General features: G+C 40.1%; 1 protein-coding gene across 1 annotated transcript in view; it reads right to left on the bottom strand.

The window, feature by feature from the left end:
- Positions 1-26146, bottom strand: part of STK39 (serine/threonine kinase 39) — a 177299-nt gene that overhangs the window by 109351 nt on the left and 41802 nt on the right. The window contains 8 exon segments of the mRNA XM_075070137.1: positions 704-837; positions 4320-4413; positions 4504-4564; positions 4567-4611; positions 10955-11010; positions 14989-15130; positions 16631-16739; positions 25927-26039. Coding sequence (XP_074926238.1) covers positions 704-837; positions 4320-4413; positions 4504-4564; positions 4567-4611; positions 10955-11010; positions 14989-15130; positions 16631-16739; positions 25927-26039 — 754 coding nt within the window.

The raw sequence follows: 26146 nt of genomic DNA, 5'->3' as shown, positions 1-26146 counted from the left end.
ATTGTGGGACGTTACCAACAGTTTTGGAACAAAGTGTAATTATCTGGAGTATTTCAGTCACAAAAATAGAGCAGAAATGTATGATTCAGAATAAAACAGAAGAAAGAGGGAATATCTAATTTTCAAGTTAGCTCAGAGCCATTCAGTTGTTTACACTATTTATCTCCAACATAAAAGACACCTTAACCCTCTCGAGATAGTATTGTTACACAGCACAAGTGACAACGTAGAGTTAGAAATAAGCTCATCTCAGGAAAAAAAGAAGAAGGTCAACAGCATTTTCTGGTTTAGGCTCAAGCAGTCAGTATGTTCAGACAGTAAAAGCTCAGCTTGATCAGCATGGTCATAATCTTTAATATGAGCTTGCAAGAAGTAGTGAGGGTTTTTTGTTTGTTTCAGATTAGAGACTGTAAGCTCTTCAAGGTAGGGACCATGATTTTTCAAAATGTTCAAGTAGTGTTTTGTGCAACAAAATTAGAATATTTGCATACTAGTACATGAAGTTAATTAAATTATCAAGTTTCAACAAGTTGCTTAACAGCCAACTCCTTCTCCCCAAACCAAAGACCTAATATTTAGGAAAGTCAAGGATTTTCCAAATCAATATTTAAGAAAAAATCCTATCAAAGATATTTAAAGTTAAGTAAAGTAGTCTTCACTGAATTTTGGACTAATTCCATTTTACACAACAAAAAAGCCATACCTTTTGGAAGGGTCTTTTTGAAGACATAGTGAAATCAGTTTTCTAAAGGATTTGCCATACTTTTTCATCATTTCTTTGTCCTCTATACCCGTCTCTAAAGTGGGAGGGTCATTTTGCAATGTCAGCATTAACACCTATAGTAAAACCAAAAGGTGACACAGTAAGTGTCTCAATGAAATTACATCACAATAGATGAAATAGGATACAAACATTCCACAAAACATAGAACAGTCATGTTTAACACACCTTGAGGTATCACACAGTGCTTACCAGGGTAATAAATTACACATTACTCTCACATTTATGGGGTTCATTCATCTATCAGACCTTCACTTTGCTCCATCTATTTCTGATACTGTGTGATGTTCAGACAGACATACTATGAAACCCACTTCTTAGTTTTGAGTTGGTGGTCTTCAGAAATAATTTAACAGTCCTGAAGACCATATGGCTCCAGTCTATCAAAAGATTCCAAAAGAAACAGGAAAGCCATTCTAAAAAGAATGAAAAAACGTTGAGTGGCAAGTCTGGGATTGCATAGGTTTCTGCACAGTGTTTTGTAAAGGCTGACAGGTAATACTCAAACCAGTTCTCCCCCCTACCTGTAATCAAGCCTGTGGCACATCACTCACAATGCCATATATCTGACCGTGGAGGACATATAGATAGCATATAGCTAAAGCCATCAATTTGTGAAGACAAAGGTCTGGAAGTATCCCTAGGATGGCCTTTCCTCCAGATAAGTTCCATCTGGACACCTTGTAAAAGTTACGGAAGGCAGAGAGAATTGTTTCTATATTATTCTGCAAGTGACCAGTGCTAAAATACTTACACAGGAAGTTTGTTGTTGGAGCTATGCATACAGGAAAAGCATGGGATGGAAAAGGGGGTGAGGGAAAAAAGGAAGCAATTTATCTTTGAAGGATGAAGCCATGCAACTTGGAGCAGCTTGTTTTAACTCCAGGAAAGGATAATGAAGACCTTGATCAAGTAATAGGCAAAGAGATGAGTGGGGAAAAAGAGGGGAGCTATCAAAACATTAAGCCAAGAAAGCTACCTGGAATTAGCAGAAACAAGTGAATAGAAAAGCTCATTATCAGAGAGAAGTGCATTATAAACATCAAAATATGGACTACTTGAACAGAAATTTAATACAAAAGGTAACAAAGGTCAGGCTCAGCTAATGAGTTCTTCATATACTGTAATGGACTTTTATGTTGTATCAGCACTTGAATGAGACAGTTTCACTAAAATGAAAGTTGTTTAGCTAAAAAAAAAAACCAGACTCTTAACACGAGCCTCAAATACATAAGTCTGCACTAACATATACAGCCACATGTAAACATTCTCACACAACCCTCTTAGGCCAATGACAAGTATACTTGACAAGAGAATAAAAGACAATTTACTATTCACCAAGGAGATAAGGGGAAATAAAAACAAGAACCAAAAACTACAGCTGTATTGTAAAACACTGAAAAAGGTTTCTGCTAAGCCTTCACATCAGGATTAGTCAGTTTAATTCTCGTAAAACGAGAGACGAGTCATAATAGTGAAGCCTGCTATAAGCAATCAACTAGTGTTTACAGAGTTCAAAAAAAAAGAGGGGGGGGGGAGGCAAAAAAGAAACTGGGGGGAAAACCATCACAACTCCTCTTTGAAATGCCATGGTACTCTAACTCTTGTAACACTTCGGACAGAATGTTTCAATCTGAGGGTTGTGTAGAATACTGCTATGTTCACCAGTTGCTGCTAATTTAACATATTAAAAACAAATGAAATGAAATTATAAAGTTTCTTCTAAGTTCAAGAACATGTAACATTTAAGAATTTTAAAAGTAATTTAGCAATTATAAAAGAGATATGAACAGCAGTAACTACTTCAGTTTTCATCTGAGAAATGTTCCTTTTTAAATGTTCCCCACTAAAATTCACCCTAGAATGTTTCCCAGAAAAGCAAAGATCAAGCTAACTTCAGACTTCTTAATCTTTTGATGTAAACTTCAGGGATAGTGATGCTATTTATAAAATGGGACAGGGAACAAAATGGGAAATGACTGCCCAGAAAGGAGTACTGCAGAAAGGGATCTGAGGGTCATAGTGGATCAACAAGTTAAATATGAGTTCAACAGTATAACACTGTTGCAATAAAAGACATCATCCTGGGAAGTAATTATGAGGAGTGTTGTAGCAAGATACAAGTAGTAATTTTCCGGTCTACTCTGTGCTGATTGGATCTCAACTGGAGTTTTGTGTCCAGTTCCGCGTCACATTTCAGGAAAGATGTGGACAAATTGGTGAAAGTGCAGAGAAGAGCAACAAAATTATTAATGGTCGAGAAACATGACCAATGAGTAAAATTGAAAAAAACTGAGTTTGTTTAGTCCAGAGAAGAGACAACTGAGAGGGGACATGATAACAGTTTTCAAGTACAAAAGGCTTTCTGAGGAGGAGGGAGAAAATTTCATCAACCTCAGAGTAGGACAAGAAGCAATGGGCTTAAATTCCAGCAAGGGTGATTTAAGTTGGAGACATAAGAAAAACTTCCTAACTGTCAGGGTGGTTAAACACCGTGGAAAAATTGCCCAGGGAGGTTGTGAAATCTGTGTTATTGGAAATTTCTAAGAGAAGGTTAAACAAACACTGTCAGGGATGGTCTAGATAATACTTAGTTCTGCATGAGTGCAGGGGACTGGACTAAATGACCTCTTGAGGTCCTCCAGTCCCATGATTCGTATGATAGAAAGGTAGTGGGAGAATGTGTGTCTGAGTAGTCCTCAATTTTAAGATTATTTTTAGTGAACTCTATGGTCAGCACAATAAAATCTTAATTTCCCAAAACAACGTCAGTTATTGCAGCTTCTGCCATTTTTGAGAATAATGAGTTTGCAATTCCATCACCATCATTCATTTGATGACTTCAGAGTGCTTTATGTGCCCTGAATCTTACAAGCCCCCTCCCCCATCTTCCTAATTTTACAATTGAACAAGTATGATCAGGAAAGTGACTAAAAGAAGCACCCTTCTACTCCATCAGATGCACACTCGAGGCAGCGACTTGAACACACCAATACTTTAGCATCAACATGCTTCCAAGATTAAACTACTTTTTACTGCTATGGTAAACAGATGTGAATCCTCTTTCGGTCGCAACCACAACAAACTGTTAGCTAATTTCTGGTTTGGAGATTCTTTGTTACTGGTGAGAATGTGCAAGCCAAAATGCGTTTGACCTTTACATACCAGGTGTGCCAAAGGGCTGGAAGTTGTAGAGAAAATACATTACTTGTGATTGAACAAAATCTGATCTGAAGTCAAAGAGGAGCTACCACATGTGAGCTCTACAATGACAGAGCCATCTTGCCAGAAAACTGCACATGACAACTTGCTCATAGTCACGCAGAACCAGGGCAAGGAACAAACAGGGATCCCATCTTCCAATTCTATGGTCTGGACAATCTTGTCTCTCCCATTTAATCTCACAAAGACTGTTTATTAATAGCTAAAAGTAGAGCAATCCCAAGTGATTAAAAGAGAAATGCTAGAAATTTCTCATGTAAAGACCTGAATGTTACTTAGCAACACTAATATAAATAATTTCCCAAGGGTAATTACTTTTCATAGGAGGATATTTGTGGTAAGGTGCAGCTCCTGTTGCTAATTCAATGGCGTTTTCCAAAACTCACATATCGGCCTTGAAATCATAACCTCTCACCTATTGCAGGCAAAAAAGAAGTTTTAGTGTGGTGTTTTAAAACGTAAGTCATAGATACAAGTGCATTTATTAGTCATAAAGATACCTGTCCATGACTTCAGGTGCCATCCAACATGGGGTACCAACAAAGGTTTTCTCTACTTTGTACGGGTAACATCACCTCTGTTGCTAAGATGCCACTTAACACCAAAATCTGGAACACATTAAAAAAAATTAAATTAAAAGTTCACCCTTTCCCCTCATACCAAAATTAAACAGAAAAAATATGTATATTTTCAAATAGGAGTCCAATTATAAAACTTTTGTATAGCTAAATTAAGCTGAGAGTTATCTTTTCAACATATGGCAAAACTACACAAACATGTTAGACACACAGAACAGCCGCCTTATCTCCTCAGTTCACATTCTTCTGTTAAGGTCATCTTACTAGACATCAGGTTAAAAAACAAACCACACAACACACCATCAACATGGGGAATTATTGCCATGCGATGTTGTGAAGGCCAGAAGTATAACTGACTAAAAAAAAACCAACTAGATAAGTCCATCAATGGCAATTTAGCCAAGATGGTCAGGGACACATGCTCCGGGTGTCCCTAAACTCCAAACTGCCAATAGATGGGATGGAACAACATTTTGAGTTACTCAAAATTGCCCATTCTGTTCATTCCCTCTGAAGCATCTGCACTGTCCACTATCAGAAGACAGGATACTGGGATAGATGCACCATTGGTCTGACCCAGTATGGCTGTTCTTATCTTAAAAGGACTGCAGTATTTCCAACTGCCCCAGTAATTTTGGCATATATGGAGAGTATTAGATTACATTCCATTTGCCTTCAAGGGAATTGAGCCACCAAGTTTTCAAATTTGTATTTTATGATCATTGTACCCTACTTCTAAGGTTCCTTACTTTTTCTGGCTGTTGATTATCATTTCTTCCTGGTCTTGTTCATTTTTAATACAGTAAAAAAAAAAAAAAAAAAAAGGTGGGTGGTGGGAGGGCTCATCTGCAAAGACGTCCTGGAGACCACAGCAAAAGACGACAATTAATATCAATGATGAGTAAGGCAACATGGGCAATAAAAAGCTATATTCTTGGTCAGAAACCAAGAACAGAACATAGACATGATTGTTTCTGCTGTATTGTTCAGTCTTTCCCTACAAGTATTTGAGATTTTTATATTATCTGTACAGTTTGTAAAATCAGTGCAACATTTGATGCTCTCATGCTGGACTGCAGAGTTCTGTATCTTAATATACCCTGCAATTAGACATCATTTTTGAACAGAGAGCATTAAAGGGCTTGTTACTGCTAAGAACACAGCCTCTTATGCATTCCCTTTTTTAAGCAAGCAATTCTTAACTTGTCCTAACAATTACTTTTTTAAAATTGATTCATAGGACTTGAATGCACTCCTTAATTTAAGGAGTTTACTCACACTTGAGCCCAGTCTTCTCAGCATGTGGCTGTGCATTTTTGTGCTTTCACAACAGCATAACTAAAGTAGGTCTTTGAGACATTACAGAACCAAACTTGGACCCACTCTCATTCATTTCCCCACTGACCTTGATGGGGATTGGCATTTAGGATTTTACTTTTGGTTTAAAATGGAATTAGAGTTTGGTCATTGATACTTTGTCATTACTCTCCACAAAGCTATCATCAAGTGTCCTGCCAGTAAGTAGTTTACAAGTAGATTGTTTTTTCTGTGTGTAGAGATATAGGAGGGAACCAAAAAAGACAATGCATTTAAGTTTGCCATCTAAATATGTTTTCAGGGACCTGACCTGCAACTTGTTTGGTAAGGATTAAACGAAGATCCTTTGAGAATCTGGGCCTGCTGCATGAAGCACTTTTGTTTTATATAAAACATTGTAGGTTAGGAGTTGCTGCTTTGGGACCTGTCAATATTCTCTAATAGGTAATGTCTCCTGAACACAGTTCTTCTGTCTGACCAGGCAATTCCGCACTGAGTACTGAAATATGAAGAACAATGTTATCTATATTTCAGTTCTAGGTTTATCTGTTAATTTTTCATGAAGTGAGTTATCCAGATGAGAGAGAATTTTAGTTTTGTTTTTCAGGCCAAATTTGTTTTATCTTCAAGCCTGTGTACCACCTTTTTAAAATATTTATTTTATTTATATGCATCTATTTGTATTTACTGCCTCGTTATTAATACATATTTTATATTTTGCAATGTTCTACAAATGGCAAAGGCAAGAGACAATACCTAGAATCAAAAGCTTCATAATAATCACCCAAATACTGCCCAATAGATAAGTGTATTTTCTGTATTTTAATGACCTCACTGATATCAATGACTTTCAAATGTATATTAAACTAGCAGGAGACTGCAGTGTTTGACAAGTCATATACAGATGAGAAACAAGAAGAACAGAAGTCATAACAAAAAGCGTTCCTTCACTGAGTAGCTTTGTATCTCAGTAATAGATCCTTCAAAAGATACCGTTTGTTTACTCAAAGGTTCAGAGAGGTTTAACTTTCCATGTCCTAACCCAAAAATGTGCCTTTAGCGTTGACATTTTCCTATATTGTTAGGCCGCTTAGCCAAATGGGAAAAGGGAAGTGGGCAAAACTGAAGACGTTAGATAGCAAACTCTTACACATTCGTGCTAAGAGACAGTAGCAATGTACATGCAGCTGCCAAGGAAGAGAAGTTAACTATTGGTGTTTATGAAGCTTTTTAAGAGCCTTGCAAGTGGAAAGAATGGTGAGCCTGGGACAGCCTCACACACACAGTGAGTTAATACATTAGTGGCAAAGTTTTCCAAAGTATTTAAGTGATTTAGGAGGAGTCCATTTTCAAAAGCAGCATATGCATGGATGACCCCTAGTCTCACTGAGTACAGTGCAGGGAGAAAGTCAACAGGCATTAAGCTCATGTGCCCAAGTCACTTTGGAGAGAGAGACATTCTTGGGAGCTTTTGAAACGTTTATTCTGGAAAAAAAAAAAATAGATTGAACGTGATCTGTGTCACACAGGAAAACAGTTCAACCATCTCAATCTAATGTTTCATAAACAGTTGCCTATATGGCACAATTTGCCAGCCTTAAGTCATGAGAGCTTCAGGACTAGGATAGCAGGAGTGACAGAGGTCAGGACTGAGATGGATTGGTAAGAGACAGGTTTTTGTGTACTATGTTTGTTTAGAAGAACATAACCTTCTGATTAAGGTTAGAAAGCAAGAGGCAAACCTATTTTATACTCTACTTTATACTCCTTCCTGCAAATAAAAAAGATTTGTTAGACATTTCTATTATATAGTAGATGAGGGGAGGGAGTCATCGGTGCTAAATCAGTACTTGACAACTTTTACTACACTGTGGTATCCAATATCCCAATTTTTCCCTGGATTGAGAGGAGGTTACTCTGTAGTAAAATGCTGGTGAATGTAGGGATCATGGTGTCTGTTGTACTCAGAGCTCTAAACTATGCTGTTTTGGCTGAAGTCTCCTCTAAAATCAAAATTAGGTGGCAAGTTTTAACCCTTTTCTTTTTAATAAAGATGGAAACCTTCACAACACTCTGCATGACCCAGCTACTTTCCCAGGCTTAGAACTAAGATTAATATTGAACAGGGCCTAAAAGTACCTTTGTTCTGAAATTTTTGAAAAGAGGCAGCCTCAAAAGCATCTGAAAAAAGGTCTGGTTAAACACAATCTGTTCTGTGGTCATTCACAGCCACATCAATGAACAGTGGAGGAGCTGCCTGGTGAAAATGCAAGGGTTTTGCACCCACAGCTACATATGAAATGGAAATGAAAGACCTTCTCCCTAGATTACTAAAGCTGCATGCTCTAAGAGAACAACAGAACTGTCACTTATGCTGACTGAAGTAAAAACTTTACCAAATAGCCCATACCTTCTTTCAGTTCCCCCTCAGTCTCCAACTGTGATAGCAAGAGGGGATTGTTCATTACAGTGTGCTCCTTATCTCGACTTGGTTTTCTGTTCCTTCACTTAGTTCATGGCTTTTTTATATTCTCTAGGCAAGTCAAGCTTAGAAGGCTGAAACATTGATGAAGTACCAATTATCTCTTGCACAAGGCACTAGATGTTACAATCTTATTGGTATTCAATAGGCTACAGGACTTTGGGCCAGTAATGTTTTTAAAACCATTTAGTGAAAAGTAGGCTGAAAAATCTTTCTATTCACTACAAAGGAGAAGTGAAAGAGGAAATTGTAATTCACTTACAAAGGAGAGGAAGGTGAAAGACGTGGAAAAAAAAAAAAAAAAAAACGCGCTCTGCGGGGGTCTTGTGTTTTTTTTTTTTTTTTTAATTCCAAAAAACCACCACCATACAAAAGGTTTGCCTACATTCCTGCCTAGCCCAACTCTGTTCCGCTACCCCAGGATCTCTTGGCTAAGACATTCTCTTTCCGCACTTCAATTTCGTTTGAGATTCTGTGGACTGAGCCCCCTACTTTAAATAATTTACAACACACTAGTAAGTCCACATAAAATTTCTGTTTCTTATTTGTTATACACAAATTGAAACGTCAATATTTGTTAGCACTTTGCAAAAAGTGAGACTATTGAAGAGCAATTGCACTATCAAATATTCTTTACAAAATTTAACAATAAACCATTTTGTCTTTGTATATTTCTCATTTTGAACGGAATTTTATAACGCAAAGCCACCAATACTGTGGTCAGGAACAAATTATTTAATTATAGTACTCAGGAGGTGTAACTGTTAACAAAGGGAGGCATAAAAAATGTTCAATGAAAAGCAATTTTTGAGTGTGTCCTTGTATGTATTTTTAAGTCATACAAACTGAAATACAGAGCACCCACAACATTGAAAAAAATAGAATAACTTTTTTTTCAAAAGATTGTAAAAAAAATCAAAATTGATGACTCTCAGGCTCTTAAATGTTTTCATCTTGCATATCTGTTGCAGGATTTACAACAAATCACATTATATGAACTGCTCAAACCAGCAAGGACTCGCAAAGACAGTTCAGATTCAATTATTCTCCCCAGGTGAAGATGTGGAAGAGCCTTCTAGCTAGAAAGTGTGCCATAAAAACCACATGCCACAGGATACATGCCATATGTCCACACAGTCATGGAGTTTCCTTAATTCTGGATGTACTGCATGACTTTGCAGCACAGTGAAGGGACTTACTCACTGAGAGTAATGCCAAGGACAGGAAGGGAAAGAACTGAACTGATCACAGGGATTCTAACTAGAGCAAGAAGCAGCAATATACTGTCCAAAGAGACATATGGTAATCCTGGTAAGAAACAGTAATACTAATGAGAGGACTGCTTGACCTTCATAGGATCAAAGGTATAATCAGAGTATCCAAAAGTTAACAAATCAATTGGAACCACTTTTTCAAAAACAATCTAATGCAATCATGTGGATGGAGTTTGGGGTAATTCCTTTATTAAAATGAGTGGATCTCAAATACTTGAACTAGTGTTTTAGAAAAAAGTCACAGTGTCTCAGCAATTGCCTGATGTCCTACACTTGAAGCCATGTGATTTCAGGTACAGCTATAAGTTTGCCCTATTATTTCCTTTGAATTCAATTTAACATTAATAGAAAAAGCCACAGACGACTTAATATCCCATTAATTTTAATATTAGATTTTCAGAGGAGGGGCGGATATCAAACCTCCACGTTACTTCTATTTAGTTCAAAGGAGATTTCTGCTCAAACTGAAAACTAACATTTTTCTGATTAGTGACTTGCTCTCAATATCTAATCTACTAATAGTTTCTGCTCTGTTCAGTGTTATTTCAAAGTCCTTGTAAACATCTATTTAAAAACAAAAAACCATGCAAAAAGTCATGTGGACAACCCATGGTATGTTCAAAGCTTCTTCTAAACTTATGCAGCCTAGTGGCTAGCAATCATGAGAATTAACAACTTATTTGGTTGACAGACTACCACTAAGATGACTACTGTGTGTTATAACCTCATCGTTAAGAGGCCTTAGAGATTATTGGAGTGTCCATCATGAAATAATGAGATGTTAAAAGTGGAAAGGGAGGCATTTTCTCTTAAACATCTCTCCACACATCTTCAAGAAGAGACTTGAGGCCAAGGTCACTGTAAAAACATCCTCATTGTATTTTAGTGTAGACTTTAAAGTCAACATGATGTATTAGAATAATTTACAGAAATACAGTTCATGACATAATGCAGAGGCCATCAACATGAATTGTTAAGTCTAGGTAAAAAAATTCTTCCATGCATGTGGATAGTTACAAGATGCTAGGAAAAAAGGAAATAGGTTTTTGGACACTGTTGGTATGGCTTGTAAGGCAACTAGGATATATTCTGCTCAGATGCTTTATTGTTGCTTTGGAGATCATGTAGTCTCAAACTGGGCTATTGCACCACATTTTTCAGCTGACACCCCCACATTATGAAGTTGGTATCCCAAGAGATACTACAGCATTTCCAGGGGGGGAATCTCAAAGGTATCACTTAGCTTCACTTCCATTTCCCCTTGACTGACTAACTGTTAGGCCTCAGTCATCATCATTACCTGCTATTTGTACTGAGCCATCTTCACCCAAAAGGATATTGCCAGCTTTCAAATCCCTATAATGCACAAGAAGAGAGTTAACTTTTTGAATAAATTTAATGTGTGATGATAGCTATTGTACAGAAAGCTTCATAAAACAAAGGTAAAATTAGTAAAAGGTTCAATCACTCAAAACACGTTGATTATCTGATCTAAAACTAGGTAGCAAAGATGCTCCACTGACGTTTAAAATGAAAGGCAGGTGTGGGGGGAAAATGAAGGGACATGATTTTGTTAGCTTACATAAAAGCAAATAGACATGCAAAACTGAGCTTGCATTCTTTCAGAGTCTAATGCCAGAAGGACCCATTTAGGTCTACGTCCAGTGTATAAGATATAAAATTTCACTCAAATACCCCCATATTGAGCCCAATGACTTTAGACTAAAGCATTTCAGTCCTCATGAGATTAAAACTGTTGCAGGCCACAGGCAGAGAAGTCATTAGGTGAGAGACCCAGATGATGCTAGCAGGCAAGCCCATGCCGCAGCAGAAGGCAAAAAACCTGCAAAGTTCCTGCCAATTTGACTTGAGGGAAAATTCCTTCCCAATCCCAACTCAGGAGATCAGTTTAACCCTGACCATGAGAGAAAGACACACCAGCTATTCATCTAAGAGAAGACTACTCTGTACAACCTCAGAGCACCAGTTCATCCCACCTCCAGCTGAGGCCAATCTCCAATGCTTCAGAGGACAGCAGGAAAAACCCCAGAAAACATCTAGCTAGTTGTGCATCAGGAAAAAAATTCCTTCCTGACTCATGCAGGCAACTGACTGGAGCACAAATCATTATCTTAATGCAGAACTGCAATAATTGAGCTTGAGGCAAGGTAGGCAATCCTATTCTCCCTAGGGCCCCTGAAGGAAGGGGATAGGCGGATTCACAGATTTCAAAGCCAGAAGAGACTAAGGAGGCAATCCAGCCCAACCCACCTGCACAGTGCGTAGAGTTTCCCCCACAAACTGGATTAAATCATATTTTTAGAAAGAAATCTAGTCTTAAATACTCCAAGTGACAGCAAATCCACCACCTCCCCTAGATAAATTGTTCCCCTGCAGCTAGGAAATTGTATCTTACCAGCAAGAACACAAGCCAAAGCCATTTTGAGTGGAAACTAAGGACCCAAATTCAGCTTTGATGTAAATGGACGCAACTCCAATGACCTCAAGGGAGCTGCACCTTAACAGCACTGCAGAGGCTGGCCGTAGATGTCTCCATTCTAACAATCCAATGAAACTTTTCAAAAAATTCTGCAGTGAGGAACTGCCATAACTGCAGCAATAATTTAAAGAAATAAAACTGCTTTCTTAAATTTGGTTAGAGCATTTTACAGAAGATTAATAGGAAGAGATTAAATAGTTTACTGTAAATTTACACCTGACTAATGTGCTGCGTAGGTGGTTTACAAAGCTTCTTAGATGGGCTGTAATACTTTGGTCTCATTTTGGTTATTGGGATTAATGTAGCTCAGTGGTCCCCAACACGGTGCCCGCGTCCTGGCCCCCGGGAGAGCACCCACCAAAATGCCACGGCGGGGACGCCTCTCGCTGATGCCGCTTGCTGTCAACAAGTGACGTCATCAAGAGGTGTCGCTGCTGCAGCATTTCAGCGGGTGCCCCGCCACTGCTGTGGTCCTTGGGCAGGCACCTGCCAGCCAAAAAAGGTTGGGGATCACTGATGTAGCTGCTACTGGTGGCCTGTGATATATAGGAGGTCAGACTAGATCAAACTCTGTAACTCACTCCTACAAAGACGTCTAATCATGCTTCACGCTGAATTCAGTGAGTTTATTCACGCATCTAATGGCACTATTCATACTCTTAAAATTAAAAACAAAAGCATGTGCCTAAGTCTTCATAGGATTGGGCATTTTTTAAATGACAGATTTATACCCGTTTAAACTGCACAGAATACATGTTCCTTTCAATAACCGTACAGTAAAAAAATTAAGAATCTGAGTAGTCCATCTTCCTAGGATCTACTGAAAAGAATTGGCATTTGGTGTCATTGACTAACTAACTCCTTTCTCATTGATATATTTTAATAGGGAAGCAAGTGGTGGTGAAGGGAAAAACAAAAAACACTCTAGCCATTTTGGAAGCAGCAACTTCAGTTGTTTAATTTAGTGTCTACTAGGGAAAATCACTGACAACCCATTTGGCCAAGAAGAAGGTAAAAGATTCTACTGTAAACAATGCTTCCATGCTGCTGCTGTATGATTTAAGAGAATTACTTCTCAATTCAGTTTTGTAATGAGACTCAAACAAATAGCTCTTCTCAAGCTTCTTATACTCCATTACAAAAAGAGTTGAGAAAAATCTCTTCCTAATCTGGAGGACAGGGCGAGCATTAGACTGCAATGACTCTTCCTCTGTTAGCGTGGGCAACAAATTAAGGTTTGTGGCACATCCTTTGAAGGTCTAGATTGGAATTCAAGAAACATGGGTTCTAGGTGAGGAAAACGTGTCTTAATGTGACAAAAAGCAGTTTGAAGATGAAACATGCTACTTAAGAGCAACAAACTAATATTGCATTGGGCCTGTGCTGTACCATTTTACGCCATTTGTTCATAGTACTAATTGATCACCTTTTGAAAGCAAACAATAAAAAGAATAAAGACACTACTGGATGAAGCAAAGAAACTGTTGAAAGTCTCATCCTTAAAGCCAACCTTGTCTTAACCAACAATACTTATGAGGTCAACATATAGTGCAAGGGTAGGCAACCTATGGCACGCGTGCCAAAGGCAACACACGAGCTGATTTTCAGTAGCACTCACACTGCCTGAGTCCTGGCCACCATCCGGGGGCTCTGCATTTTTATTTAATTTTAAATGAAGCTTTTTAAACATTTTAAAAATCTTATTACTTTACATACAACAATAGTTTAGTTATATATTATAGATTTATAGAAAGAGAGCTTCTAAAAACATTAAAATATTTTACGGGCACACAAATCCTTAAATTAGAGTGAATAAATGAAGACTCGGCACACCACTTCTGAAAGGTTGTCGATGTCTGATATAGTGCTTCTGACACCAAAACTCCAAGTCATGGAAATAACCAGTACACCTCTACCTCAATATAACACTGTCCTTGGAAGCCAAAAAAAAAAACAAAACTTACATTATAGGTGAAACCGCGTTACATGGAATTTGCTTTGATCCACTGGAGTGCACAGCCCTCCCCCCCCCAGAGCACTGCTTTTCCACGTTATAGCAGAATTCGTATTATATTGGGTCACGTTTTATCAAGGTAGAGATGTATATCACTATAGCAGTCATATAGAGTAGCCTGAGTGAATGGAAGAAACATAAAATTACATGTGATCTATACCTTAGGAGTCAGCGGGGAAAGTAGATGAAAAGTGGGCATTTACTAAGATACAATTTTTTTATTTCTATTTTTTTTAAAACATGTCCAAAAGGTGTTCATGGGTCCTTCAAAGTAGGTTTATACTAAGTCAGAGGGAGCCCATATCAGGCCTCTATTGTGCTATGCACCATGCAGACATAACAAAAAGAGAGTCAAAGCCCCAAAGAGCTTGCAATTTATGTAGAAGAGGAGACACAACAGTTGGATACAGACACACAGTACAAGATAACAATGATAAGCCAGTCAAGGTCCACCAGCTGCCTAAACAGTGCTTCTACCACCAAGAATTATTGAACACAGTCCTTTAATACACCACTATCTCGATATAATGCCACCCGATATAACACGAATTTGGATATAACGTGGTAAAGCTGCAGAGGGGGGGGGAGGGGGACGCGGGGCGCTGCGCACTCCGGTGGATCAAAGCAAGTTCAATATAACATGATTTCACCTATAATGGGGTAAAATTTTTTGGCTCCCAAGAACAGCGTTATACCGAGGTAGAGGTGTATTTGGAGAAAAGCATCAATTAACCAACCTATTAGGATTGACCAGTGTCAGCCACAGTGAAGACTATTAAATGGAAATTAAGAATACAGTTCACTGTATACATGCACCTACCTGTGAATTTGCCCATTCCTGTGTAGATAATCTAAGCCTTCCAAAACTTCTTTAAGAATTGTTGCTATGATAGATTCTTCAAGGACACCATTCTTGTGTTCCCCTCTGTTGATGATATACTTTATTATATCCAGCATTGAACCTAAATTGAAAAGCCGGATTTCCATGGGGGCGAGGTGAAGAGGAGGGAAAACAAGTCAAACAACCTGTTTGAGCAGTCTTACCACAGTGATTACTGAGATATTAGAAAATCTGATCTCTATTAGTTCCTATATTTTAATATTTACACTTCTTTACTCTTAAGCTATTCTGCTTCAATTTAAAAATCTTTATATGCTCGCACAGAGACCCTCAACTTCCAGCTGTTTGAATAAAGTGCACACATTGCTCAAAAAAATCATTTGGTTTAAAAAAAAAAAAAAAACATTCAACTTTCTGCTCACTTTATTACCCTATTGTTGTTATACATTTCAATACATTGAAAGTTTACACAAACTCACACTTTACAAAACAGCCTAAAATATGTTTCCTGCCCTCAAGAGTTTCCATCTAAGGTCCCAGTTCTGAACTCAGATCCATGTGGGCCAAATCCCATGCCTACAGAAATCCAGTTGCAGGACTGAAAATAAAAATTGTGCATAGTAATGAAAAAGTATTCTAAGGAGAGCACTGCGTACTCAGTAACATGCATTGTGATGTATCACTTTTCAAAACAAAGCTTTTGTTTTTAATTAATGTCAACAGTTTTCAATAGCGACATTGTCTTTTCAGCTAGGCATTTCCTGACAGTGACTAGCTAGGGTATTAAATGATCATTTGGCTTCATTTTGTGTCCTCAGATGCTCTAGCTAGTCATTAACTGTTGTACAACAAAGATATTTCATATTATTGCTTAATATTTTCTCCATTTCAGTGAAGCCCAAGTAACAAACTGTTATTTTAGGCAGATTTTCCACATTTGTTTTCTGACCATAGAAGTGCACTAGTCATCTGCTGCCATCAGAACAGATCTTGGAGATCTTGTGTTACATTTAGTAACATAAAAGTATATAGTAAATTATTTGCCAGCATGGAAAAATTTGGTTTCCCAACTGCAAATACATGGAGTTTTCTGTCTTTTCCCCTCCCAAAGATGACAATGATTACGTTTTCATATTGTCCATAATAATATGCAAGCTGTGGGAATCTTTTTAAACATCCAGTCTAAAAAAAAAAAAATAAAAAAAAGTGATACAGCAGAGAAAACAGACAACTTTTGCTACAGGCCTAATATGCATGAAATAGTATTGGTCCTTCTTTTCGGAAGGGACAGGATGAGGGAAATAGAACCAGTCAGTAGTTTGTTTACTCTTATTTTAGATGAGTAAATGAATTTAATGCACAAGGAAAAATAATTACAATAGAACTGATTAGATCTGACAAAAGTGCACGTTTACTCACACAGCCTGAATAATATACATTAAAAAAGCAGCATCCCTGTTATGCCATTGAGCCGGTGTGTTCCTCTACTTCCTCTTCCCCACAAAGGAGGTATTTGGACTGGATGAATTAATACAAAGAATGTGCATATGCAAATACATCATCTTAAAGTTAAACAAGCTCAAGCAAAAAAATAAATAAATAAAATCAATCAGGAACTTACCTCCACTCAGTAACTTCATAACCAGCCAGAGTTCATCCTTAACCACAAAAGACGTGTAATAGGTCACTATATTGGGATGATTGCATTGACTCATGGCTTGAATTTCTTTCTGTAAAAAAAGCAAAACAGGACAGTCTAGAAAGACAGCAGTTCTATTTTGCTATATCATTTTTATGTTATTAATAACTTCCCAAGTGAAATACAAGAACAGAATAGTTTACACACACACACAAGTTTATGATTTATATAAACCTTGGGCAACGGAACCTGTTTTGAAGATGGGGAATATTGAGGGGAGGCTGGCCAGGAGATTGATACCATGATGCCAATCTTTTCTTCTGGAGGGAGGGAACTGTCAGAGTCATGATCCCACAGGGAGCGATGGTGGACCATATACAAGGTAGAAGGCACGGGAGTAGATCACAGAGAAGAACAGGTTGGCATGCAAGTTGGAATTAAAAGGAAAGAACAAATCCACTGTAGAATAATAAGCCTGTACCCTCCCTGTTTTTCTCAAAAGGCCCTTGGCAGCATAGGAACAGAGAAAACTGATGTAAGGAAACTCTAGGACTGGAAAATGCATTTAGACAGAGAGGAAGAGTGGTGAAAGGGGAGTAAAGTGTGGGGTTCAAGAGAGACTACATATCCAAGTAAATGGAGGAAGCAGGCTCACAGCTAAAGAAAAAAAGTCAGAGGAAATAACTTCGTACACAAGTACATCACCAGTGAGCAGATGTGGTCAGAAGCAGCAGCACTACCAAGTCATACAGTCTGCAATAGGTTGAGGGAAGACAGTTGTACACATTCACAAAGGTAAATAGAATCTTAAGCCCCAGACCTCCTTTTCCAAGGTTATTTTCTTATTTTTAACTTAACATTAAGAGTATTTCTTACAGTGCCTCCCAGAAAGTTACACATAGGAGCTATTTCTGTTCTTCAAAAAAATAAGGAAATGTAGTTTCTAGCTTACATCTGGCTTCCACACTTCATTTTAATCAGCCTGAAGGCCTCTAATGGTATGTCTACACTGCAACATAAGCCCGTTTGAGCCCAGGCTCAAACCTAACCCCTCCCTTGCATCCACACTGCAACTGCACTAACTCAGGGCTTGGACCCAGGGTCCCGGGACCCCGCAGAGCTAGAGCATCCGAGCTCAAGCCTAGCCAGGATCCAGAGCCTGAGCCCTATTACTTTGCAGTGTAGACGCTGCCCCGTTTAATTTGTGCCCATGAGTTATTCCACAATTCCATGAGACAACTTCCTTAATCTTCTATCCCAAAAATCTGCAATTCACTCTATTGAAAACAGAAGCCACACCCGCCACGGTGAATGGCAGCAGCTTAGGCCAGCATTAACTCATTCTCTTCTAATCACAGATCTGCAAGCATACGATCAGAGAGCCTCCTGGGTTTTCAAAGAGTTTGGCAGGCTGCTCAAATTTTCTGTAATGTGAAGGGCAGGCAGTAAAGTTTTTCCCCCCACACTGCTCCACAGTCCTAGGGCTAGGAGTGGTCACACTTGGGAAGTGGACACTAGGTATATCATATCTGGGAAATGGTACTTTACAGTGTGTAGATCCGAGTCAGTGTGGATGCCAGAGCCCTAAATTTAAGCATAGGTTAGAAAAAAGGTCTTAACATAGGATTTAAATACAGTCAGTCAATGTTGACAGTCAATTCCAGGGTTCCCTAACATGGATAGGCTGACTCAAGGCTCACTAGCCCTGGGCTTACATTGCAGTGTACACATACCCTAAAAAAGAAGGGGGGGAAATGGCCAAGTTATTCTCACCACATTTAATTATGTCAGAATAATAAGAGTGATTTAAATCACAGCAGTTTTTTAGATGAGATGTTAAGCCAAGGTCCTAAACAAACATTATTAACAATCTCATTGTACTTTTTTGTAAAGTCAGGGTCTTAACCCAGCTGTCCACATCAAGCTGCAATATCATAAGTCACATTATGACTCAGATTTAACCTGTAGTCTCAATTGAAGAACACTTTTTTGTTCACATTTGTATACAGCTGCCTCATGCTGTAAAACAGCTGCTAGTGTCTCTCAGAGGAACTTGCATGTCACTGTTGGGCAAAATTTACTCCATATGTTTACAAAGGGTATGCAAGGTTAATTGTTTGCAAAGATCATTAAGATACTTTAAAGCATTTAAAAAATAAAAAGGAAAAGGATTTAAGGATCAAAAAATGCCTGTTTTCACATTACGCTACAGTTAGCTGGTGATGTAACAATCACCTACTAGAGCAAGCACCTCCACAAGTCATTTAGCTCAATATCAGTTAATTGCCTAAAAATTTGGTATGGCAGAAGGATGGAATTTCAACTGCAGAAGATTTCAGAGTCTAAGATCTACAAATAGCAGTTATTTGTTTGAGGCACAAAGTTTGCTTGTAGTGGGGAGGTTCACCTAATGGGATATCAATAACTTTGGGGAAAAAAAAGTGTATAAAACCCCATTTTAAACCACCTTTGGTACAACACTTAGAAGGATTAAGTGGATGAGCAAAAGGATTTTTATTTTATTTTTTTCAAATCTGCTTACTAAGTGCTTTTCACAACACCGAGTCTAAATGAGTAGATATTTTTCTTGTTTCTACAGGTTGTGATGGGGCAAGGCCAGATGGCTACAGTAAAGTACTGAGAAACAGGTATGTTAGCCCCAGGCTAAACAAATCCCTAGGACCCTGGTAACCAAATGGCAGTTGCTCCAGGTTAATCAAGGCACCTGAGGCCCAATTAAGATCTTTACCTAGAAGCAGTGGAGATTAATACTTTAAATTAGAACACCTGCAAGCCAATCAAGGCAGGCTTAATCACGAGGCACCTGGGTTTAAAAAGGAGCTACTCCAAGTCAGGCAAGAGGAGAGCAGTGTGGTGAGAGCTGGGAGCAAGCGGAGCTGAGTGTGGATGAGAGAGTAGAGAGAGAGAGACGAGAGAGAATGAATGTGCGGAGATTGAGGAGAAGCAAGCATTATCAGAACAGCGGAGGATAGGTACTGTAGTGAGGACATAAAGAAGGTGTTTGGAGAGGCCAGGGAAAGTAGCCCAGGGAGTTTGTAGCTAGTCAGCAGCTGTTTACAGGAGCACTGATACGACAGCTGCGATCCACAGGGCCTGGCTGGAACCCGGAGTAGAGGGCAGGGCCAGGCTCCCCCTCCAACCCAAACCTCCCAACTCCTGATCAGACACAGGTGGAACCCACAGTCTGGGTCAGCTCCTCAAGAGGGGAAGATCACTGAGGTGAATAAATCCACCAATAAGCGCAGGACCGACCAAAGTAGAAGAGGAACTTTGTCACAAGGTCTACCATGCAAACACTTGTGGGGTTTTTTGTTTGTTTTTGTTTAAATAATGACTAAAGTTACAAAAATTGGCAGAGAGGACTCGGAACAGGTGCTATAACTGAAGGTACTTTTAAACTTGTTTAGTAAGTTGGCTTCTAGATGGTTGTGTCTCTCTTGTTAGATTTCCTCTTTTTATAGGTTTGTCCTAATGCCACAGAAGTCCATTGGATAACTATATATTTATTCAGATAGAGCCACTCAATTCCATCAGGCAAATGATCTAAGCTCCAGAATGAGTACAAGAGTTTCCATTAACTGGGCGTAATGACTCTGCTACGACAGCTAGTAGCCAGGTAAGAATACAGAAGTGCAAAAACACAGCAAGCTGATCCCATATATTAAAAGTAGTTCAAACTCATGTGTACTCAAGAAATTGTAAGAGCTTCTCTTCTTTCTTGAGGCACAGGGTAAATCAGATGACTTGTCCTAGGTCATAGGTAGTCTGTGGCAGAAAAGGGAACTGAATCCAGACCTGAGTCCAGCGACTTCTCCAGTAGGCCATCCTTCTTCACTTTACAGAATCATTATGAGCCAAAGTTTGACTTGCCTTGTAGCATTTGGTAAGAACTTGATTTGGGAATAGTTCTTATTCAAAAGAGTAATGGCAACTTTCACCGTATTTAAAAACAACAAGGAGTCTGATGGCACCTTAAAGACTAAGATTTATTTGGGCATAAGCTAACGTGAGTAAAAAATCCACTTCTTCAGATGCATGAGGTAACTCCCTTCTCTTCATGTGCCAGTATGATAATGCCTGCACCTGTAATTTTCACTCCATGCATCTGAAGCTTTTGTGTATTAAAACCCACTTATGTCCTTAAAGACTAACAGGTTTATTTGGTGCCACTGGACTCATTGTTTTTGTGGATACAGACTAACACAGCTACCCCCTGATACTTGACACCATGTTTAAAGTTACTGACTTGACTGAATAGGTTCTTCAGGAAGTCTGGCAACTAAGTACAGAACTTTCAAGCCATTACTCACACAAGTACTCCTTACTCATGTGAATGTTCCTACTTACACACGAGCAATTTCCTTGATGTAACAGTGTTATGCTCAAACCACTATTGATAACATCTTCACAGCGATTCTGGACATTTAATATGCTTATAGAAATTCTGTTTCCCTAGTTGAGACTGAAGCCTGGTCTACACTTAAAACTTAGGTCGACATAGCTACCATTGCTCAGGGGTGAGCACTGTAGCTATGCCAACCTAACCCCGAATGCAGACCCAACTAGGTCAATGGAAGAATGCTTTTGGTTGGCCTAGCTGTTGTCACTCAGGGAGCTGGAGTTCCAACAGTGATGGGAAAAAAACCCTTCCATCCCTGTAGGGTATGTCTATGCAACAGGGTTATGTCGACACAGCCATGGTGCTGTAGCTGTGCTTCTACAGTACTCGTAGTGTAGATATTGCCTGTATTGATGAAGACAAGGAGCCCCTGGCACAGACATTTGGTAGCAACCAGCTGGATTCACACGGTAGTAGACAATTCTGCAGACACCAGCAGTGACATAAGATCAATATTTGCACATCAAGTCTTTTTTGAAAATGCAGTAGCTTAAGATTGTTCATTTTGCAAAGTGAGCTCAATTAAGAGGACATTTAGCACAAAAGAAATTCAAATACAATGGAATACTAGAAAGTAAAGAACACACTGTAAACAGAAGTATTTAATTCTTGAGCTACCTAATGAGTTACTTATTAAATGCAGTTCTGTGCTTGCCCATTATGAAAGCCACTACCATCCTATGGAAAATATTTATCAGTTATTGTATGTCATTATAAAAAATTGCATTGTTAGGAGAGTACAGTGTTTAACACATCAGTATTCTCAGAAAGGAGAGCTGTCATTGAATATTTTCCAAGCATTTTAAGTACTACACATAGAAATACAAGTACTTGTACAGATGCAATCAAATCGTTTAGGAATAAATGGTGTACGTGTGAGAAAGAGGGGATATATCTCGTTTTGAAACTGTGAAGTCACAATGCTAGAACAGAGCTAACAATTATCAGGGTCCTCTGCCTTTTAATGTATTTGGCTAAAGACTCTCAAACAGGATTATAAACATGCACTTGGAAGAGTCAACACGAGAGGACTACAGTCACGTGTAGCCACGGGAATCGTGTGTGGGAGGGAATTTCTGGCTCAAGCAGACCAGTAGCAGAAGGAGAAATAAGCTGTTTGCACATAAAGGCAGAATTACCATCATTAATATCACAGAAGTGTGGGGAAGGAAGAAGTCAATATGGCATCAAAAGGTCCAGAAAAACTGCCTCTGTTTTGGCAGACAGGCAAGACATCTTAGCACTGACAGACAGACATGGGGATATCTCAAGCTCTGACAGAATATTTTACAAGAAGGTAGCCCTTGAGAAGGCACTAATCCCTTTTGACAAGATTGGGACTGTTTAACCCTTTCCCTCTGAATTGCCTCTAGAGCCAGTTTAAGTAAGAGTGTTTCATATTACTTTATTTTAAAGTCTCTTAGCACTTTTTAAAATAGCAGTTTGGGGAGGGTTTGGGTCGAGTTGCAGACATATACTAACACATCACACCACATTCCAGTAGAGTCTTTTCTCCTTCCCAGGTGCAGTGCAAGGCTCTGCGTACCTACAGAGCCCAAACACATTGGAACTCTGCTGTATCAGAAGACAACTCCTCTACCACAATCCTCTTGAAAACAGCTACAATTGGTTGAGACATCACACTATATCAGGGGTGGGCAAACTTTCTAGCCCAAGGGCCACATCTGGGTATGGAAATTGTATGGTGGGCCATGAATGCTTATGAAATTGGGGGTTGGGGCGTGGGAGGGGGTGAGGGCTCTGGCTGGGGGTGCAGGCTCTGGGGTAGAGCCAGAAATGAGGAATTCAGGGACGGGGGCTCCAGGCTGGGTCAAGGGGTTGGAGTGTGGAGGGGTGTGTGGCTCCAGCTGGGGGTGCAGGCTCTGGGCTGGGAATGAAGGATTGCGGGTGCAGGAGAGTACTCTAGACTGAGACCAAGGGGTTTGGAGGGCAGGAGGAGGATCAGGGCTGGGGCAGAGGAGGGGGTCAGGGGTGCAGGCTCTGGGTAGCACTTACATCAAGCAGCTTCCAGAAGCAGCTGCATGTCCCCACTCTGGCTCCTATGTGGAGGAATGGCCAGGCAGCTGTGCACGTTGCCCTGTCTGCAGGTGCCACCCCTGCGGTTCCCATTGGCCACAGTTCCCAGCCAATAGGAGCTGCAGTGGCAGTGCTTGGGGCAAGGGGCAGCGTATGGAGCCCCCTGGCTCCCCCATGTGTAGGAGCTGTATGGGGGACATGCTTCTACTTCCAGGAGCCGTGCGGAGCCACAGCACACACGGAGCAAGGCAAGCCCCCAACCCCACTCCCCAGCTGGAGCGCAAGAGCGAGGCAAGCCCTGGACCCTGCTTCCCAGCAGGAGCTCAAGGGCTGGATTAAAACATCTGAAGGGCCAGATGTGGCCCCCGGGACATAGTTTGCCCACCCTTGCACTATATTATCCCAAGAGGAAGGCCATCAAGAACCAGATGAACATTTGCAGTGGAGAGCCCAAGGCTACAGGATATACTATCAGAATGAAGATGGCTGAGCCCAACTTGTGTGAGGGCATGGCTACACTTGAAAATGTAGAGCACTGAGAGTTAAACCAGCCATCATAGAGCGCAGTAGGGAAAGCGCTGCAGTCTATCCACAGTGACAGCTTCAAGCACACTGGTGTGGCCACATTCAAGCGGCACATGCAGTAGCATTGGGAGTGGTCATTATGCGCAGCTATCCCAGCATGCAAGTGACTGTAACGTGCTTTTCAAATGGGCAGTGGGGTCAGGTGGAGTGTGACAGGGAGCATGTTGTGTGTATGTTGGGAGGGGGAAGAGAGTGGGTTTTTGCAGGGCTGAGAGCATGTCAGCATGCTGTCTTCTAAGTTCAGACAGCAGCAGACCTCTCTCTCTCCCCCTCACCCAGTAATGCCTGCTGTCTGAAACGGGGCTTTGAAAGGGCATTTCTGCATTCCTACAGGAGGAGTTCAAAACAATGACAAGGTGGGCCACTTGACTTACAGGGATTATGGGATGTTTCCGGAGGCCGATCAGAGCGCAGCAACTCAACACCTCATTCACAATGACACCCAAGCATTGTAGCCAAGGCGCAGCAAACGTTATTCCTCTTGGTGAGGTGGGGAACCAACAACGCTGTAGCCACGGAATCAGAGCGCTCTACGGGCCTTGCCAGTGTGGATGGGAAGTGAGCTAGTGCACCCGGGGCTCCATTATTGCACTGTAACTCGCAAGTGTAGCCAAGCCCTTAGTATCAAGGGCAAAACTCAAGACACCTTCAGCTTGGCATTTCCACATCAAGGAGACCATTTCTCTTGGAAGAGAAATTTAACTTACCTTATAGTAACTGGAGGTTCTTCAAGATAGGTGGTCTCTATCTGCGTTCCACTGTGGGTAGGCAAACAGTCCATGAGCCTGGAGCCAGAAAACTTCGAAAGAAGTCATCACCTCATGCCTCTGACCAAAAGGCAGGGTGCACCAACCATCTCTCCAATTCCTTTTCACCACAAATCAGAGAATAATGCGAAGCAGAAGGGAAGGAGGGCATGGAGCTGAGCACCAGGGCCAGCTCCACGTTTTCTGCCGCCCCAAGTGGCCAAAAAAAAAAAAAAAAAAGCCACGGCAGCACGATCGCACCGCTCCACTGTTCAGTAGCAATTCGGCAACAGAAGACCCAGATGTGCCACCCCAGTAGCGGCCGGAGTGCCACCCCTTGATATTAGCCACCCCAAGCACCTGCTTCCTTAGCTGATGCCTGGAGCCGGCCCTGCAGACCACAATCTTGAAGAACCGCCAGCATACAGAGCTTATGCATACCTCACAGCAGTGGAACATACATAGGGAACAGCATTTGAAAAACAACAAGTTTCTTCATTAAAAAAAAAAAATCCACCTCCTCCCAGTAACAGCAACCTGAGAAGCAGAAAGTAGCACTCTCTCTTTTGGAATCATTTTGCATCCCTGGATTCTTGCCATGCTGCCTAGATAGCATGGTGATTGGTCTTATAAGCACCTGAAGAGTTATGAAAGTCTGCTAAAAGAGTTCTTAGTGACTCACTAGCCTGATAGACGGCCATCACTGGTCCATTAACCTGATAAACTCCTACTATTCTAAAGCGACTATTGTATAAAAACCCACTTAAAAAAAAAAAAGTCTGTATTGTTTGGATCACTGATCAAAGGAAGAGTTTCTAAAGCAGTTGGTTTGGTCTATTGGATTAAAGCTAAATGGCACAAACCCATATTAGGTCTGTGATATGAAAATCCTGATATGTGAAAAGATATGTTCTTAAGTGTGCTGTAACCCATTTTAAGACCAAACAGAGACATTTTTCCTCCAAACTTGCAACTTCAATGGGCTTTTTGTTTGTTTAAAAAGATACCAAATGCTGCCATTCTTCATTGGGATTTTTAACCCAAATAGAGAGAGAGAGAGAGAGAGAGAGAGAGAGAGAGTACACGCGCGCGCGCACACACACACACACAGTGTAAGTAAGTTTTGATTTAGACATGACTTTCTTTTTGTAAGTAGTCTTAACATATGAAGTCCAAAACATTTTTATGGTCAAGTTTCAAACTCCTGAAGACAGGGTCACTTGTAAGAAATGGCTACAGCTTAGAGTAGCTCTTCCAAAGGCCTCAACACATACAGTCCTGAAATATCCAATCTTTGCATGTCTTGTTTTTGCACATTTGAGACATTGTACGGCAATATAGTTACTGGATGATCTGGATACAGTTCATTTATTAGTGCAGTGGCACATGTCTCCCAGGCCCTTTTTAACCTGTTTTCTACATACACATCTCAGATCAGGCAAAAGAAGAAGAGATGCCCACCAACATTTTTCCTCTTTGAATTTACTTACAAGCAACTCATCCATACTGGTCTGGCATTTTTCTAAGTTGATTCGCTTTATTGCTACACGTTCTTGCCTGGGGTTGCATAGCGCTGCCTGGACTACTGCTGTAGCACCACTACCTGAAAAAGAACAGAATTGGAATACATGCTTACATATATGAACACCACAAGTTGACAGTTCATTTTTAAAAAGTGCCATGCGTAAGAATCAAGTGCTAAGTCAGTAG

This window comes from Chelonoidis abingdonii, chromosome 10 (assembly GCF_003597395.2).
Source record: "Chelonoidis abingdonii isolate Lonesome George chromosome 10, CheloAbing_2.0, whole genome shotgun sequence".
Lineage (NCBI taxonomy): Eukaryota > Metazoa > Chordata > Testudines > Testudinidae > Chelonoidis > Chelonoidis abingdonii.
This window is presented reverse-complemented; position numbering and strand designations above follow the sequence as displayed.